Source organism: Mustela putorius, unplaced genomic scaffold, assembly GCF_011764305.1.
Source record: "Mustela putorius furo isolate JIRA1106 unplaced genomic scaffold, ASM1176430v1.1 tig00003854_pilon_pilon_pilon, whole genome shotgun sequence".
In the NCBI taxonomy this organism is placed as follows: Eukaryota; Metazoa; Chordata; class Mammalia; order Carnivora; family Mustelidae; genus Mustela; species Mustela putorius.
The window spans coordinates 8,794,998-8,810,727 of record NW_025422006.1 but is presented as its reverse complement, the minus strand read 5'-3'; the positions used below and the strand labels follow the sequence as shown (position 1 = coordinate 8,810,727).

General features: G+C 43.9%; 1 protein-coding gene across 2 annotated transcripts in view; it reads left to right on the top strand.

Annotated features, from left to right (window-relative positions):
* Positions 1-15,730, top strand: part of TRPM3 (transient receptor potential cation channel subfamily M member 3) — a 251,974-nt gene that overhangs the window by 143,424 nt on the left and 92,820 nt on the right. The window contains exons 9-11 of one of the 2 annotated variants that reach the window (XM_045065092.1): positions 10,069-10,169; positions 11,579-11,713; positions 15,678-15,728. In XM_045065092.1, the coding sequence (XP_044921027.1) occupies positions 10,069-10,169; positions 11,579-11,713; positions 15,678-15,728 (287 nt within the window). Of the gene's footprint in view, positions 1-10,068; positions 10,170-10,326; positions 11,714-15,677; positions 15,729-15,730 lie in introns of those variants that run through there. The other variant, XM_045065091.1, reaches the window with a different exon arrangement.

Below are 15,730 nucleotides of genomic sequence, written 5' to 3'. Positions count from 1 at the left end.
AGGAAGCGTCTTAGTTTTCCCCTCTTAACCATCCAGCTCTGAAAGGTGATCTGCTTTCCCACCAACTGTCCTTCCCGCCCTCCTGCTCTCTCTTCTGGGCTCACTGGCTCAGTCTGTAAACTTCTGTCTTCTGCATTCTCGCCCATCCGCTCTTCTCACACAGCTTCAGGACGCCTGGACCCCCAAGTGCTCTTCTGACCCCCATGATGATAATTATTCCTGAGCATTCAGCAGCTTTTGACAGTGTTGACTTTATCTCCTATTTTTAAAAGATTTTTATTTGTTTGTTTGAGATAGAACGAGAGCAAGTGAGCGAGTGAGAACACAAGCGGTGGGTAGGGGCACAGGGAGCGGGAGAAGCAGGGTCTCCACTGAGCCGGGAGCCGGACGCGGGGCTCGATCCCAGGACCCTGGGATCCCAACCCGAGCTGAAGGCAGACGCCCAACCAACTGAGCCACCCAGGCGCCCCCAACTTTATCTCCTGCTCTCTGTGACTCTTTTCTAGCCTGAGAGAAGGCTTCCGTTTCCAGCCTGGTTCTACACGTTACTCCATGTCTCCGAGCCTCTGTTTTCTGAGTAGAGATAAAGACATTCACTGTACAGGGTTTTGTATTACATGAGATAATAAATGTAAAATGCCTAGTATGTGACTGACTTTCGATAAAGCATGGTAATCGTATTTATTTTTATCTTTCCTCAGAGCACTGAGTGCTCTACATTTCTAATGGCTCCTTGTCTCCTTTGTCAGACATTCTTACTTCTCCCCTCTGCCTTCTGTCAAAGTTATAAAATACCATGTCTTTACTATCATGTCTGCATGGACGACCTCCAGTGACATGCCCAGCTCCAGCTTCCCTCCATGCCCCCTCTTCTAATTGCCTACTGACAACTCCCCTTGGTGTCACTCCCCACCCCAAATTCAATCAAATTAATTGTCTTTAAATATACATATATCAGGGGTACCTGCGTGGCTCAGTCATTAAGCATCTGCCTTCAGCTCAGGCCATGATCCCAGGGTCCTGGGATTGAGCCCTGCATCGGGCTCCCTGCTCAGCGGGGAGCCTACATCTCCCTCTGCCCTTCCCCCTACTTGTGTTCCCTCTCTCACTCTCTCTATCCATCAAATCAAGAAATAAAATCTTTTTAAAAAATAAGTAAATAAACATATATTAAAAAACAAAAACAAATCATCTTTCTCCCAAAAGTTGATTTCTACCTGATTTTCCTAGTTATGTTCATACAGCCCCTATCTGCAGAATTCTCCAGGCTCAAAACCTCCATCACAGTTTTCTTCCCTTTGTTCAAGCAAATTCTTACTAATTTGGGGCATTTTTGCCACCACAATATCTCATACATCTATCCTTTCTTTTCCCTCCTGGTTCAGCGCCATTAGACCCTTCAGGACATTTGATCTGGTTAACTGCAGTGACTTCTTACTGGATCTTCCTGCTTCTTACTGACATACCCCTCTGCATTCTCAGTATTTCAATTAGAGGAACACTACTAATGAAAAGATCTGATCAAAAACACTCTCCTACCTACAGAATCCTTCAGGATGTCCAGGGCAAGCATGGCAACACAAATTCATCAGTTTCTTCTCTAGAAAGCTTCAAAAAGTAATAATGGAAAGGAAGAGAAAAAGCAGGCAAACTATTTTTGGTCAACACTGGGAAATATTCCAAAATATATGTAAATGCAAGAGCTCTGTGGGAGGAAAGAGTAAAAGCTGAGGAGAGAGGAGCTAGCAGCGGCAATCCTCAGAAAGCCCTGAAATGAAATTCCTAGATGCCAGGATGGCCTAAGGTGCAATGTCCTCTCCTTTGCCTGGAACAGCATGCGCGAGACCAAGAGTGAGTTCTGTGGCGACCCCTGACCTCAAATTTATACCTAGAAATAGAGGCAGTAAGCCGCACATAGAATTATGCAGAGAAGTCCTACTTGAAGCAAGGAGGTTATCTTTGTGGGAAGCTGAGATGAAAGCCTTCCAGTCCTGACTGATAACTAGCCTGGAATGCTACCCTGGGCCCATTATAACCCAGCTCACTAGATGATAAATAATAAAAAAGCAATTAGCATATAGATACATTCTAAAAAAAAATAACAAAAGGGCAAAATGTGTGCACAGAAGAATACTCTATAAAAATGTTTCCAGAGAACAGATGAACATTATAAATAAATATTTTACCGTGAACTTTTAAAAAAATTAAATCTCAGTGAAGCACTTTATCCATGAAGTAATACTTCCAAGTCGGAATGCCAAAATCCAGGTAAGAGTAGGTGAGGCAACAGGAGGGGATGAAATGTGCGTAGTGCTCAGGAGTGAAATTGAGGGGGAAGTGAAGTCGGCACAAAATTGCAGACCTGAGACCGGGTGCAAGGTCAGATATGCATGATGAAAAACTTAGTGCAGGACACAGAGGATAGAAATGAGGAAAGTGGACAGAAATGAAATGGAAAGGAAATAAAGAGTTCATTAGGATTAAGGAGAAATTATAGAAGACTGAAAATGGAGATCCAACATAAGCAGAACTGGTGTCTCCAAAGAAGAAGACAAAGTAACAGATCAGAACACACAGTTTAAGAATTTTATCATCAAACATGTTTTGAAACTTCGATCTACATATTGAAAGGGCCACCTGTGCAGGTTAAACTGATTCAGAATCCTCAACACCTAGAAAATTCCTAATGAAGTTACTGGACCTCCAAGAAAAATAGAGACTCCTTTGGGCCCCCATGCAAAATAAGCAAGTCTTTCATGAGATTAAAAAATCAGGTTGGCTACAAACCTTCTTACAGTAACAGTCAACGCCAGGAGATAATAGAGCAGATTTTAAATTGAGCCAATGTCATTCAACTCTGAAGACTACTTAAAAAAAAAAAAAAAGCAGTTTAGAACATTCTAGAACTCAGACAATATTGTTCCCACGATTTCCCCTCAGAAAACTTACTAGAGAAGATGCAGCCTACTGACCAAGAGACGCTTGGGTACATTCTGGCAAAATTACCAATTGTAAGCATTAATGCTAGAATCTAACAGAACTAAGATAAAAACAAAAATGGGACTTTGAGTAACAGGAAGGAATTTAAGTATTTCCTGCCTTCCAAGGTAGAAATAACACAACAACAAAAAGAAATTAAGAGGAGGAAGGATGGAGGTAGAGGTGGGGTAGGCTCTTCGAATCTTTATAACATCTACACATTCTGCCTCCTAAGATAGGAATATAATTTAAGATGGACAATTCAAATATTAGTAATGGATATGTAAGCATATTTACCAGAACCCAGTAAAACACTAAAAATATAATGGTATATTCTAAAATCGAAAGGGAGAGGAGAGAAAAAGGAGAAAGAGTATAGGCAGAAGATCAATCATTGCTCATGGAAGTAATGAGTGTTGCCTAAAGAGATAGGATTAGGAGTCCCTCCCCAGACCAACTGAATCAGAGTCGCCATTTAAGCAAGATTCCCAGGTGAGTCATATGCACATTAAAGTTTGAGGATTCTGCGCTACAGCCAACGTAAAATACTCCTGCTTTCTCAACTCCATTTTGCCTTATCTTGATGTTTTACCTTCAATAGTATTGTTAATGGCTAATAGTGTTTTCTTCTCTTATAACAAATTCCCTCAAACTTAGTACCTTAAAACAAAAAAATCCATTCTCTTATAATTTTGGAGGCTTGAAGTCTAAAATTAAGTTATCAGCAGGGTTATGTTCCTTCTGAAAGCTTCAGGGGAGAATCACTTCTTTGTCTTTTTCAGCTGTCGGAGGCTGTTCGCAATCCTTGACTTGTGGCTCTTTGCTTGCCTTGGTCCAACCGATGCCTTCATCTTCACATGTCCTAGGACGGCTTTGAATCCCTTGTCTCCCTCTCATAAGGACCCTTGTAATTACATCCCATTGAGCTCACCAGATAAGCCAGTATAACCTCCTCGTCTCAAAATTCTTAATTTAATTGCATTTACAAAGTCCCTCCGCCATATGAAGGAACATCTTCCCTGGTTCCTGGGATTGGGACACGCACAACTTTGAGGGGCAGAGGCATCGTTCAGCTTACCACATAGTCCATGTGTTCAAATCCCCACCATCCTTCCCTGCTAGAATCAAAGTCTTCTTTCCTCCTCAAAGTGATACAGCTGACAAGGAAGCCTTCTGGGCTTAGGCATGTCACTGCTATAGCACTTAACCACTTTGTTCTTTGACAGAGTGATTTGTAGACTTGTCCTAGCTCTCCCTCTATCCCATCCCATCTCCATTCTTTTTTTTTTTTTTTAAGATTTTATTTATTTATTTGACAGAGAGAGCACAAGCAGAGGGAACAGCAGGCAGAGGGAGAGGCAGGCTCCCTAGTGGGCAAGGAACCCAGTGTGAGGCTTGATCCCAAAACCCTGGGATCGTGACCGAGCCTAAGGCAGATGCTCAACCAACTGAGCCACCCAGGCGTCCTACCACCTCCATTCTTATTAGACTGCATTTTTCTTGAGGGAAGAGATTGCAGATATGCTGCTGTTCTCACAGTCTTCTAAAGGTGCACACATTAACATGGCCAGACTTCTTAATTGCCAAATCCAGCGCACACTTCGAGGTTCATTCATTCATTCACCAAATGCTTATTGAGCACCCATGATGTGCCAAGCACTGTTCTGAACTCTCAGAATACAACAGTGAGTAAAGTGGACAACGCCTTACCCCCTTGAGGTTTACACTTCAGAGAAGGAAGCAAGTAATAAACTAATAGATTCATAACCTGGCCCCTTGTAATATAAAGAGTTGTAATGAAGGAAAGTGATTGGGGCACCTGGATGGCACAGTTGGTTAAGCATCCAATCTTGATTTTGGCTCAGGTCATGATCTTGGGGTCCTGGGATCTAGCCCCAGCACCGAGGGCTCTGTGCTAGATGTGGAACCTGCTTGAGATTCTGTCTCTCCCTCTCCATCTGCCCCTTCCCCCCACCTCACTCCAGCTCTCTCTCTTTCTAAAATAAATAATCTTAAAGAAGAAGAAGAAGGAGGAGGAGGAGGAGGAGGAGGAGGAGGAGGAGAAGGAGAAGAAGGAGAAGAAGAAGGAAAGCCTACCTTTTTTACTTGCCCTCGTTGCACCTTTTGACCTAATGACCACCCCCTCTTTCTGAAAAGTCTCTCTTCCCAAAGGTTAGGGCACCCTGATCTCCAGGTTCTCTTCCCATCTCCCTGTTTTCTGTATGTGTTCGTGTGTGACTGCTTTCTAAGGACTTGCCTTACCTCCACAGCTATTAAATGTCGGTGGTATCCCGTGATCCATTCTCCAGTGATCCATTCTCCGGTGATCTGTTCTCCGGTGATCCATTCTCCGGTGATCCGTTCTCTGCTCTCTCCCTCTCACCTTCATGCTAATGTTTTCCACATCTCTGTCTCCACGCTCACCCTTTCTCTGCCCCGCATCTCCATATCCAATGGCCTCTGGTCATTCCCACCCAGATGGATATACCTCAGGCATTTTTAGGCTCAGTATGTTCAAGGACGCCATTTTGCTGTCCCCCCCAAAGCCTGTTTTTATCTTGCATTGCCAATCTCAGTTGGTTATTATGTACCTGGGCTCCCAAGCTAGGGTTAGGAGACCACTTCTGACTTCTCTTGTGCCCTCCTTTAAATCTCTTACCCAAAGCTATCAATTGTGCTTTCTAAAGATCCCTCCACCCCAGCTGCTCCTGCCAGTCATGGCCCCTTTCCTACAATACAGCAAAACATTCCTTATTGCTCCAGTCCAGTGTCCCTTCCAGTCTACCCACCACACAGCTGCCAAAGGGATTTTTTCCAAGACATGCATGTGACTGCATTATTTCTGAAAGGAGGTGTTCCGGCGGTTTCCCTGCATCTTCAGAATAAAGGGAAACTCCTCCAATGTCATGTACAAATTCTTCCATTTTGGTTTCATCTTTGCTTCTAACGCTCCCTCAGTGTCTTCCCATGAATTTCCCAAACTCGCAGGTATTTAACTCTCCCAATCCTTGGTTGGGCTGTTCCTTTTGGCTACAATGCCCTTCTTCGTCTCATTTGTCTAGTGAAGTAATCCTTCCCTGAAAACCATTATCTATGCACTTAAAGTTTCCCTGACCTCCTGCAGAAAGAGGAAATACTAAAACTCTTATTTTTTTTTTTTAAATGTCTTATACCGACTTGCATTCATTCCCACATCAGGGGCTTTGTATCTGATGTTCCCTCTTTCTAGAATGTTCCCCCCCACTCCCACACCCTACACACTTCTTCACATGATGGCTTTTCCTCATCATTTAGATCCCAGTCACTCTCAGGGAGGTCTCCTGTCCATTCATCCTAACAGAACAACTCCACTCCCATCTGGGTCATCAACAGAACAACCATGAAGCCAGCACTTTAAAAGGCCTTCTCCATGCCCAGCTGGGGTCTGGCATCAGCCAAGGCCACAGTGTCATACGGATGGTGTATCCTTAGCCCAGACCAGGATCCTCTTGGATCCCCAGCCCCATTTCAATACTGCGGGGCCTTTATCTAACCCTCTCTTTCCCTCCCAGGGCCAACCAGATGCCCCAAAGGACACCCACACTTGTATCCATGAGGTTATCCAAGGGCTTCATGTGAGACTGGAGAGCCAAGGTGGTGCTGCCACACTGACTTGGAGTGACTCAAAGTGTCCCCAGACACAGGTCCCACATCTCCCGGCAATGACTCTGCTCCTTCACAGCACTTACACGATCAGAAAGTACACAGTTCCTCTGTTTGTTTATTCCTTTACTTTCTGAGCTCTGCCCCCTCCATGGGTAGAAGTAAGTAGTAAGCCCTGTGCAGAGTGACCTTAGCGGCCTTCCTCCCCATTGGATGGATGGTCAACGTTCAAATAGTTCCTGCCATAGACGGTATTCAGTGTCTGTCAAGCAGATAAATGAATGACTGCCCGAGATGATGCAGTTACTTACAGACCTAGCTCTTCCTCTAGAATGGAAGCTCTCCAGACAATGGACTCTGCCTTCCTCGCCTTGGTCCTCAGACGGGCATAGTGCCTGCCCTAAGAGAAGGCATGAAATCTGGATTTGTTTAATGTGGAAATAAGCGAATAACCAGGGGAGTAAGTGAATGAATATATACCATCTAGACTCAAGGTTCTTCCCCCTGTCTCCATGATTCTAATGTCAAGACAAGGTTGACGACCTCTTGTTCTTAAAAGTTCTTGGGGAGCTTTTAAAAACTGCAGTGCCCAGGACCAATGAAACCAGAATCTCTGGGAGGGCTCCCAAGCATGCGTCTACGTCAAGGTCTCCGGGCAATTCCAGCGTGTAGCTACCGTGCCGCGTAGGCTGACCAGTACTGGCAGGTCTCCAAGGATGTGTAAATTTCAGTGCTAACAGCCTGACTCCTGGGCAGCTGGGATGGTTGGTCACCCAAGTTGAGAACCTCGGATCCAGACTGTCACCCAGGATCTCTTCGGAGTGATGTATTTTCAATTTTTGAGAAGTCAAGACTCATTGGCTTTGTGATTTTCCTTGACACTTAAGTGATTACATTCAGGTAGCTCACATTGACCCCAAGAGCTGCTTCCTCCTGGGTTCTTGTTCAGACTTGTGCTGCTACCGTTGACAGGGTGACATACAAATGTGTGGCATACAAATGGAAAGGGAATGATTAGACCATTACAGCAGGTCCGCAAGGACCAAGGGAGCAAAGTATTAAGTGCTACCTTTCCAGACGCATGCGCAGTGAGCCTGCACTTTCTTTCCTCTCAAGTGATGACGGTACACTTCGACGTGTTTCTACTTCTCACTTGTTTCCACCAGTTACTCTGGGTGTTAGTTTGCAGTTTCTGATGTTATCACCTGAGGTGATAAATAATTTTTAATCGAAAAATCCCTGTGGAAACTGAATTAATGCTCATCATCCCAAACATTAATTTACTACAAGTATGTGGTTTATACCGAACCCATTCATGTGTAGACACGGGAATCAAAACACCCTTTGCCCTGGGAAGACTAAGTGGCCCACCGGGCTCTAGGGTCTTTGTTATTCAAATGAAGGTCTGGGATCCTCCTTTTACCAGCACCGCCTGGGAGACCAGAAATGCAGAGACTCGGTCCACGGGGACCCACTAAATCTGATGCTCAGGAGGTAGGGCCCATCTCTCTAGGTTATTCCTGTGCTCAAATTTGAGACGTGCTGTTTAGAGAACATTTTGCTCACCCGATTCTTAACTTCACTATCTCAGAATGAAGAGGAGGGAAGAGGCGAGGGGAGGCAGCAGACAGAATCACGCAGCGCACTGGTTCCCAAGCTCAGGGGCACGTTGAAAACGCCTGGAGATGTTTGAAACTATCAGAGCCTGGCTCCCAGCCCAAGCAAAGGGATGTGGTTGTTTTGGGGGTGCAGCCTGGGCATAGGGATGTTTTAAAAGCTTCCCCCATGATTCTAATGGGCAGCAGACTTTGAGAACCCCTGTTTCATCACCAGCAACCCTCTCTGCAGCTCATTGCTTCGAGCCTCCACTGCTGAAGAATCCAGAAAAATGGGTCATACTAACATTTGCAAGCTCTCCTTCCCTCATCAGAATCACCAGGAGTAAAACAAAGGAAAACTCACTGGGGCCCAATCTCACCTCTGGCATGATAAGTGCTTTTTCTGTTCACCTTCTGTTAGTAGCTATTTGCTTTTTAACCTCTCTGAACCTCAGTATCTTCATCTGTCAAACAGAGACCAGAAGACCCATTTCCCAGGATTATTTGGGACATTACCTACAATAGCATGTGCAAGTGCCTAATATGTTGTCTAGCACGTAGCAGATGTCCAAAACCTCTGAGGCAAGAGTGCAGTCTCTGAACCCTGCACCCCTGCTGGTGGGACCACTGGCAGCATGATGTCAGACACATATTTAGGGAAGGGTCCTGGTCAGGGTACCAAGGCTGTTAACTGCAAAAACCCTGCTCACATGTGAATTCATGTGTATGATCGCATTCCAGGCCCCCATCCCAGCCAGTAAATAGGATCATTCTTATTATCCCATTTCACAAGGTGATAGAACAGTGGTGCAGAGAGGACCAAAGTCACACAGCTGTAAAATGGCAGACGCGGGGCCGCTGACTGTAGCCCAGCGTTCTCCCACCTGCTCTTCTCAGCCTCACACCCAGCTGCTTGGCAGCTGCATTGATCTAGACCAGCCCTGTTCCAGCAGAACTTTCGGGGATGGTGGAGCTATTTTGAATCTGCACTCTCCAATCCAAAGACCACCAGCCACATCTGGCTCCTGAGCATTTGAAAAGTGGCTAGTGTGACTGAAGCATTAAAAGTTTTGTTTTAATTTGAATGAACTTAGATTTAAATAGCCACTGGTGGACGGCACCCATCTAGCCACGGAGTCTGGAGAATAATGGGAAACTGAAGGTTTATTTCAGTGGCTTCTACCCACCAATCAAAGAAAACCTAAGCTGCTTGTTTGCAGCTTTCTCTTAAAAGATTTTAACTTTTATTTCAGTAGAGTGGCCAAGTTGGCCCACTCGTGGTAGCCCTGTGCAACATACAATCAGAACAATGCTTCATTCACACCAGCGATCAGCCACGGAAAGAGACGCAAGTTACAGAGCACTGCTTCCCAAACCTGAATGTGTGCATGAGTCACCTGAGACCTTGTTAAAATATAGCTTCTCATTTAAAAGACCTAGGGTGGGCCCTGAGGGTCTGCATTTCTAGCAGGTGCCCAGGTGCTGCGGCTTCAGCTCCACGGGCCACACGCGGACTAGCAAGAGTGTTGAGCAGTGGTCGTCAGTGAGCTGATCTTGTCTCTTTCCTGCCCCCTGGAGGCATCTGGCAGTGTCTGGAGACATTCTGGATTGTCATGACTGGGGTGCAGGGGTCATGGGCATCTACTTGGTTGGATGCAGAAATGCTGCTCAGTGACCTACCATGTGCAGGACAGTCCCCACGGGGAAGAATCATCCTGCCCCCAAATGCCCAGAGTGCCCCATATGACAACCCTGTTGTCCAGCCGAGTCGACCGTTCCGGGTCTTCGTGGTATGATAACTGATCGTTCCTTTCTCTCTCCCACCCTTTTCTCTTCCTTGTCTGCTCAGGAGCAAATGCCTCGGCCCCCGACCAGCTGAGCTTAGCTCTAGCCTGGAACAGAGTGGACATCGCTCGCAGCCAGATCTTTATTTATGGGCAGCAGTGGCCGGTAGAGTATATGTCACCACCCCTGCAAAGCCCACTTGCTTGGGCAACGGTATTTGCTTGGGAGCGGCTCGGAGAAACTGCGGCCTGTTCTCTAGGATGCAAATGTTCCCTCCCTCGCGGCCATCCTCAGGCTCCGCCCCTTTCTCATATTTAGGAAAACACTGCCACCTGGTGGACGACGCGACAAAGCACAACTGCAAACGTTCCAGACGGTTCCCATCTCGGTGCGGGGTGGGGCGGGGGTGGGGGGCTCTGATGGCAACCTTCAGCTGCAAATAATGCCATTTCTTCCATATATCCGAGAAAACATATAAGGCCAAAACGTGTTCGTTAAAATGACGGAAGGCGTGGAACTAGCAGGTGGTTTCTGGTTGTCTCTGAGGTTGCCACTCCGCAGCAGCGGCGCCCCGTGATACAGCGTATGGCTCGGTCACACCTCCGGACGCAGGATTAGCAAGCTCCCGCGTGCAGGTGCCATCTGGTCCTGGTGGCTGAGCACAGGTCCTCCCTATTCCCGAGCACTACTCAGAGGGAACCAAAGCTTTATGTAACTGTTCTTGGTTCGTTTCCCTCAACGGACACTACCAAAAATAAAAACTTGGAAAATTGGCTATTGGGTGGTTGGTGTTTGGATCCCAGGGAGGCAGCCGGCAGTCTGAGATCTGACTTTAATGCTGGAATAACTGAGCGGCAATACCCTCACGGATGGGTCTTCTTTAACCCTGTCTTGCCCCCAGAGAGCTGCTGCCTGGCCGTGACCCTGTCTTTATTTAGTGCCACTAGTGGATTCCTAGCGTGGAAAGATTTGTCAAGGAATCTGGACACCAGGAGGTTTTTGTGAAATGATTTGAATAAAACCTTGAATAAAACCCTGAGTAGACAGACTCAAGGACCTGAATAGTTGCTAAGTCTCTGCGCGGAAATGAGTGAGGCAGAAGCAAGGTAGTCTAACAATTAAAATAAAGAAAGGCCTACTTTCTGATCTGTTCGCTAGGGTCCCTCTTTTCAAGGTAGCCAGGGGTCTAATTCAGAGCCTCGGGAAGAAAAGGAGGACAGCAAAGCAGCCACTTTGGTGCTTCACTAGTATTACAAGAAGTTTGGTCAGAGAATACACGGGAAATTCTTATAGATCCTGTGTCTTCTTGGGACCCAGAAGAGAAAAAGAGTCAGAGAGGAAATAGCTTTGGAACTAGAAAAGTTTGAATTCTGTTTGCAAAGACAGATCCCACAACACAAGAGAGATTATGGCTGTGCCAAAAGTGAAGCTGGGAACAGTCTTGTTCGCATGTTCTTGGATGTGCTGAAGGTTTACCAGATGTCAAAGGCATCCATTCTAAAGTGTTCAGGTGAACACCAAGGAACTGCATCCCTAGAGCCTGGGGCAGACTAACTCAGTGACTTGATTTGCAGGTGGGGTCTTTGGAGCAAGCCATGTTGGATGCCCTAGTTCTGGACAGAGTGGATTTTGTGAAATTACTCATAGAGAATGGAGTAAGCATGCACCGTTTTCTCACCATCTCCAGACTAGAGGAATTGTACAATACGGTAGGGCCGAGCTAAGGCACTTTTTATTTTCTCTGTGTTTTTTCGTTTTGCCTTCTCCTGCCCCCCACATGCCTGTGAGTTTCTCCCCTCCCTTCCAAATGCATGGATCATTTTTCAAAGATGCTCCCTTAGACCTGTAGACAACAATGCCAAGTCACTAAGATTCCGCTTGTTTTAACTGCTCAGTTGTCAGCATCCAAAGCAGAAAGTTATGGGATCACACCAAAAGCTAACATTCTCAGATTCTTACACAAACCCACAAGGCTCTGAAAATTAGAACCCCGTTTATGCTGTAAGCCCAGAAGGCATTTGAGGCAATCAGCAGAGGGCAATTGATTTAACTCAAAGCATCATAGGAGACTGATCAACTATCCCACACCATCTTGTTATCCTCAAAGCTATGAGATTCATTCCCTTTCCTCTATAGTGGAATAAAATGTAAAATACCTCTTGTTTGGAGTTACCACAAAATATTGTTTGCATTATTTTATAATAATTTGCTACTTCATTAACTAGGAATACCAAGGAGTGATCATAAAGAAAAACTACTATTTAGGGAAGTTGTTTGTAGTATTCAGTGAGCTAAGTACTTTGGCTCTGAGCTGATATGCACTAAAATCCAAAGAAGGTTAAAGAGCAGATGTTGGAAACTTCAAGAGGGTACAGGACACTTGGAGAGTACAATTCAGGAAGGTTAAGAAAAACTTTCTTCCCAAAGGTTCTGGACCTGCCTGAATAGCTTTTGCTGCTTGTTCTTTTGCCATAAAGGCAAATCCCTTTGGATCTCCAGGAGACTTATAATGTGGTTTATGCTTACATAAACAACATTACTACATTTCCCATATACTCTTTCAATCCAGCATTGATTAATATTTTGGGGAAGTAATTCCTATGATACATTAGAAGCAATATTAAATATGTAAGAATTCTTGATCAAGGTTGATAAACTTTTACTTGGAATATTAAAAGAAAGAGAGGTATTGTTTTCCTCCATTTTATAGATAAGAAAACTGAGGCTAAGAAGTGAATTGGTTCATTTAAGGTTACAAAACTCCTAAGAAAGAAGAAAGCCAGTACTGAACCAATACTTCTGTCTTCGAGGTTATTCTTCCCCTCATTTATCACTGCTTCTCTGTCCTACCACCCACAGCTCTAATGAGATGGAGCTTGTTGACCTCTCTCCAGCCAGTGGAGGGTGTTAGGTGATACTGCACTGGCTCTATCTCCTTCTTGCTACTGGAACTAGAAAACAGTTTAGCAGAGCGGCTCCAGGTTTCTGTTTTCTCTGCAGATTTTTCTTGATTCTGCATAGTGAGACTTTCAGTAAGAATAATAGACTGAAATGATCGCATAGGAAATCCCAGTTTCTGTCCCCACCAAAACATCGATAATTAGCCATGGAGAAGTGGATAAATCCCTAGAAACATGCAACTGATCAAATCTGAATCATGAAGAAACAGTAAAATTTGAACAGACCAATAATAAGTAAGGAGATGGAATCAGTAATCAAAAACTTCCTGACAAAGAAAAGCCCAGGAGTAGGTGGCTTCACAGGTGAATTCTACCAAATATTTAAAGAATTAACCCCAATTCTTGTCCAATTTTTCAAAAAACTTGAAGATGAGGCAACACTCCCAAACTTATTTAGGAGGCCAGCAATATACTGACACTAAAACAAGATAAGGACACTACAAGAAAATAAAACTATAGGCCCATATCCCTGATAAACATAGGTGCACAAATTCTCAACAAAATAGTAGCAATTGAAATTCACCAGCACTTAAAATGATCATGCACCATGACCAAATGGGATTCCATCCCTAAATGCAAGGATGGTTCAATATATGCAAATCAGTAAATGCACATCACATTAATAGAATGAAAGACAAACATATTATCTCAAGAGAGAGAGAGGCAGGGAAAAACAGGCACCCAGTTTGGAAAGGAAGAAGTAAAATTGTCTTTGCTGATAACATGATTTTGTATACAGAAAATCCTAAAGACTTGACCAAAAAAACAAAAACAAAAATAAAAAACAAAAACAAAACTGTTAGAACTAATAAAAGAACCCAGTAGAGTTTAAAGATACAAAATCAACATACAAAACAGCAGTTGCATGTCTATACACTAACAATGAACAATCTGAAAAGAGAATAAGACAGTCCTATTTACAATAGCATCAAAAGCTATAAAATACTTAGAGATAATTTTCACCAAGAAGTAAAAGATCTATAAAGCAAAAACTGTAAGACATTGATTAAAGAAATTGAAGAAGGCACAAATAAATGGAAAGATATCCCATGTTCATGGATTCCAAGTGTTAATAATGTTAAATTGTCCATATCACAGAGTCAAAAGCCAAGCAATAAACACATGCATATATCGTCAACTAATATTTGAAAAGGGTGGGAAAAATGAGAGATGTTAGCCAAAGGATATAAACTTTCAACTATAAGACAAACGAATTCCACGGATCTAATGTACAGCTTGGAGACTATAGTTAACAACACCACATTGTATTATAATTGAAAGTTGCCATGAGATCAGAGCTTTGATGTTCTTACCATAACAACAACAATGAAATGATAATTGTGTTAGGCGAAGGTGTGTTACCTAACCTTATTGTGATAAATAAATCACATTGTATACCTTCAGCTGACACAATGTCTTATTCAATTATATCTCAAAAAAGCCAGGGGGAAAAAAAGAATAATGGGGTTTTCAGTAAAATAAATAAAAAATAAAATAGGACACAGGTGGGGATGGAGGCCGGCATTCTGACTCCAGAGTCTGTGTGTTTAATCCCTATAGCAGACTGCATTCTTCAGTGGAAGAAGCATTCTGGGAAGTGTGTCGCATGAATGGGCAGGTAGTTGAGGCCATACCCAGGAATTGTCTCCATCCCTAATGTGTTCCCGCACTGCTGAAGGATTTGCCATCACTGTTTGAGAGTCTCCAATAGGGTCACCAGATTTTGCAAATAAAAATACAGGATCCCCAGTTAAATTTGAATCCCAGGTAGATAGTGAGTAATTTCTAATATGAGGTGTCCCGTGAACTATTTGGGATATACTTATACTAAAACACATTTCTCATTTATCTGAAATTTAAATTTAACTGGGCATCCTGTATCCCATCTAGCGTTCCTATTCCCGAAAGATGGCGGGATGGCGAGTCATTTCACATTAGTCTCTCTTTCCCTGCCAAGAGCCTGTGGCTTTTTCTTTAGATGTGAGCAAAATGCTACCAAAGAATCGAATCCAGCCCACTGCCTTTTTTTTTTTTTTAAATACAGTCTGTAAGCTAAAAATGGTTTTTTAAACATTTTTAATGATTGAAAAAATCAGTAGAAGAATGATATTTTGTGACGTATTAAAATTCTATGAAATCTGATTCTCTTTTGGTGTCCGTAAAGATTTATCGATACATGGGCAGGCTCATTTGTTGACATATTGTCTCTGGCTGCTTTTGCACAATGGCAGATTCGAACATGAAAAGTATATGACCTATGAAGTATAAAAGAGTGATTCCTTGGCCATTTACAGAAAATGTTGCCAACGTGTGTTGGACAATTTCTCATTCACGATGGGTAACAAGTTGTGATCGGCATGTGCCCAAGCGTATTTCCAAGGCCCTAAATTGGCCCTTTTGTCTCTCCTGCCAACCCCCGCCTCAAAACCAGCCTCTTTAATGATGTTTTGGCCCAGCCATCCACAGCGTTGACAACCTCCTTTACAAAGCTTGAACCTAGACCCTCAACTGCTTTTTCTCGAGGAACCACAATCCAAAAATCTGCCAGCGTGTTTGTTTAGAAAAGACAGGTACAACTGAGCAACTACAACAAGGTTCATCTTAAAGAACTGCCCCTCCTCCGGCCAGAACCCTTCCTTTCCAGAACCTTCTTGCCTTACCGACGAGAGCCCATGACCCGCAAATCCATTTGATTCTTCTTTATTGTTTTCAGAGACATGGGCCCTCAAACACATTGTACCACTTGGTCAGGGATGTCAAAAAGGT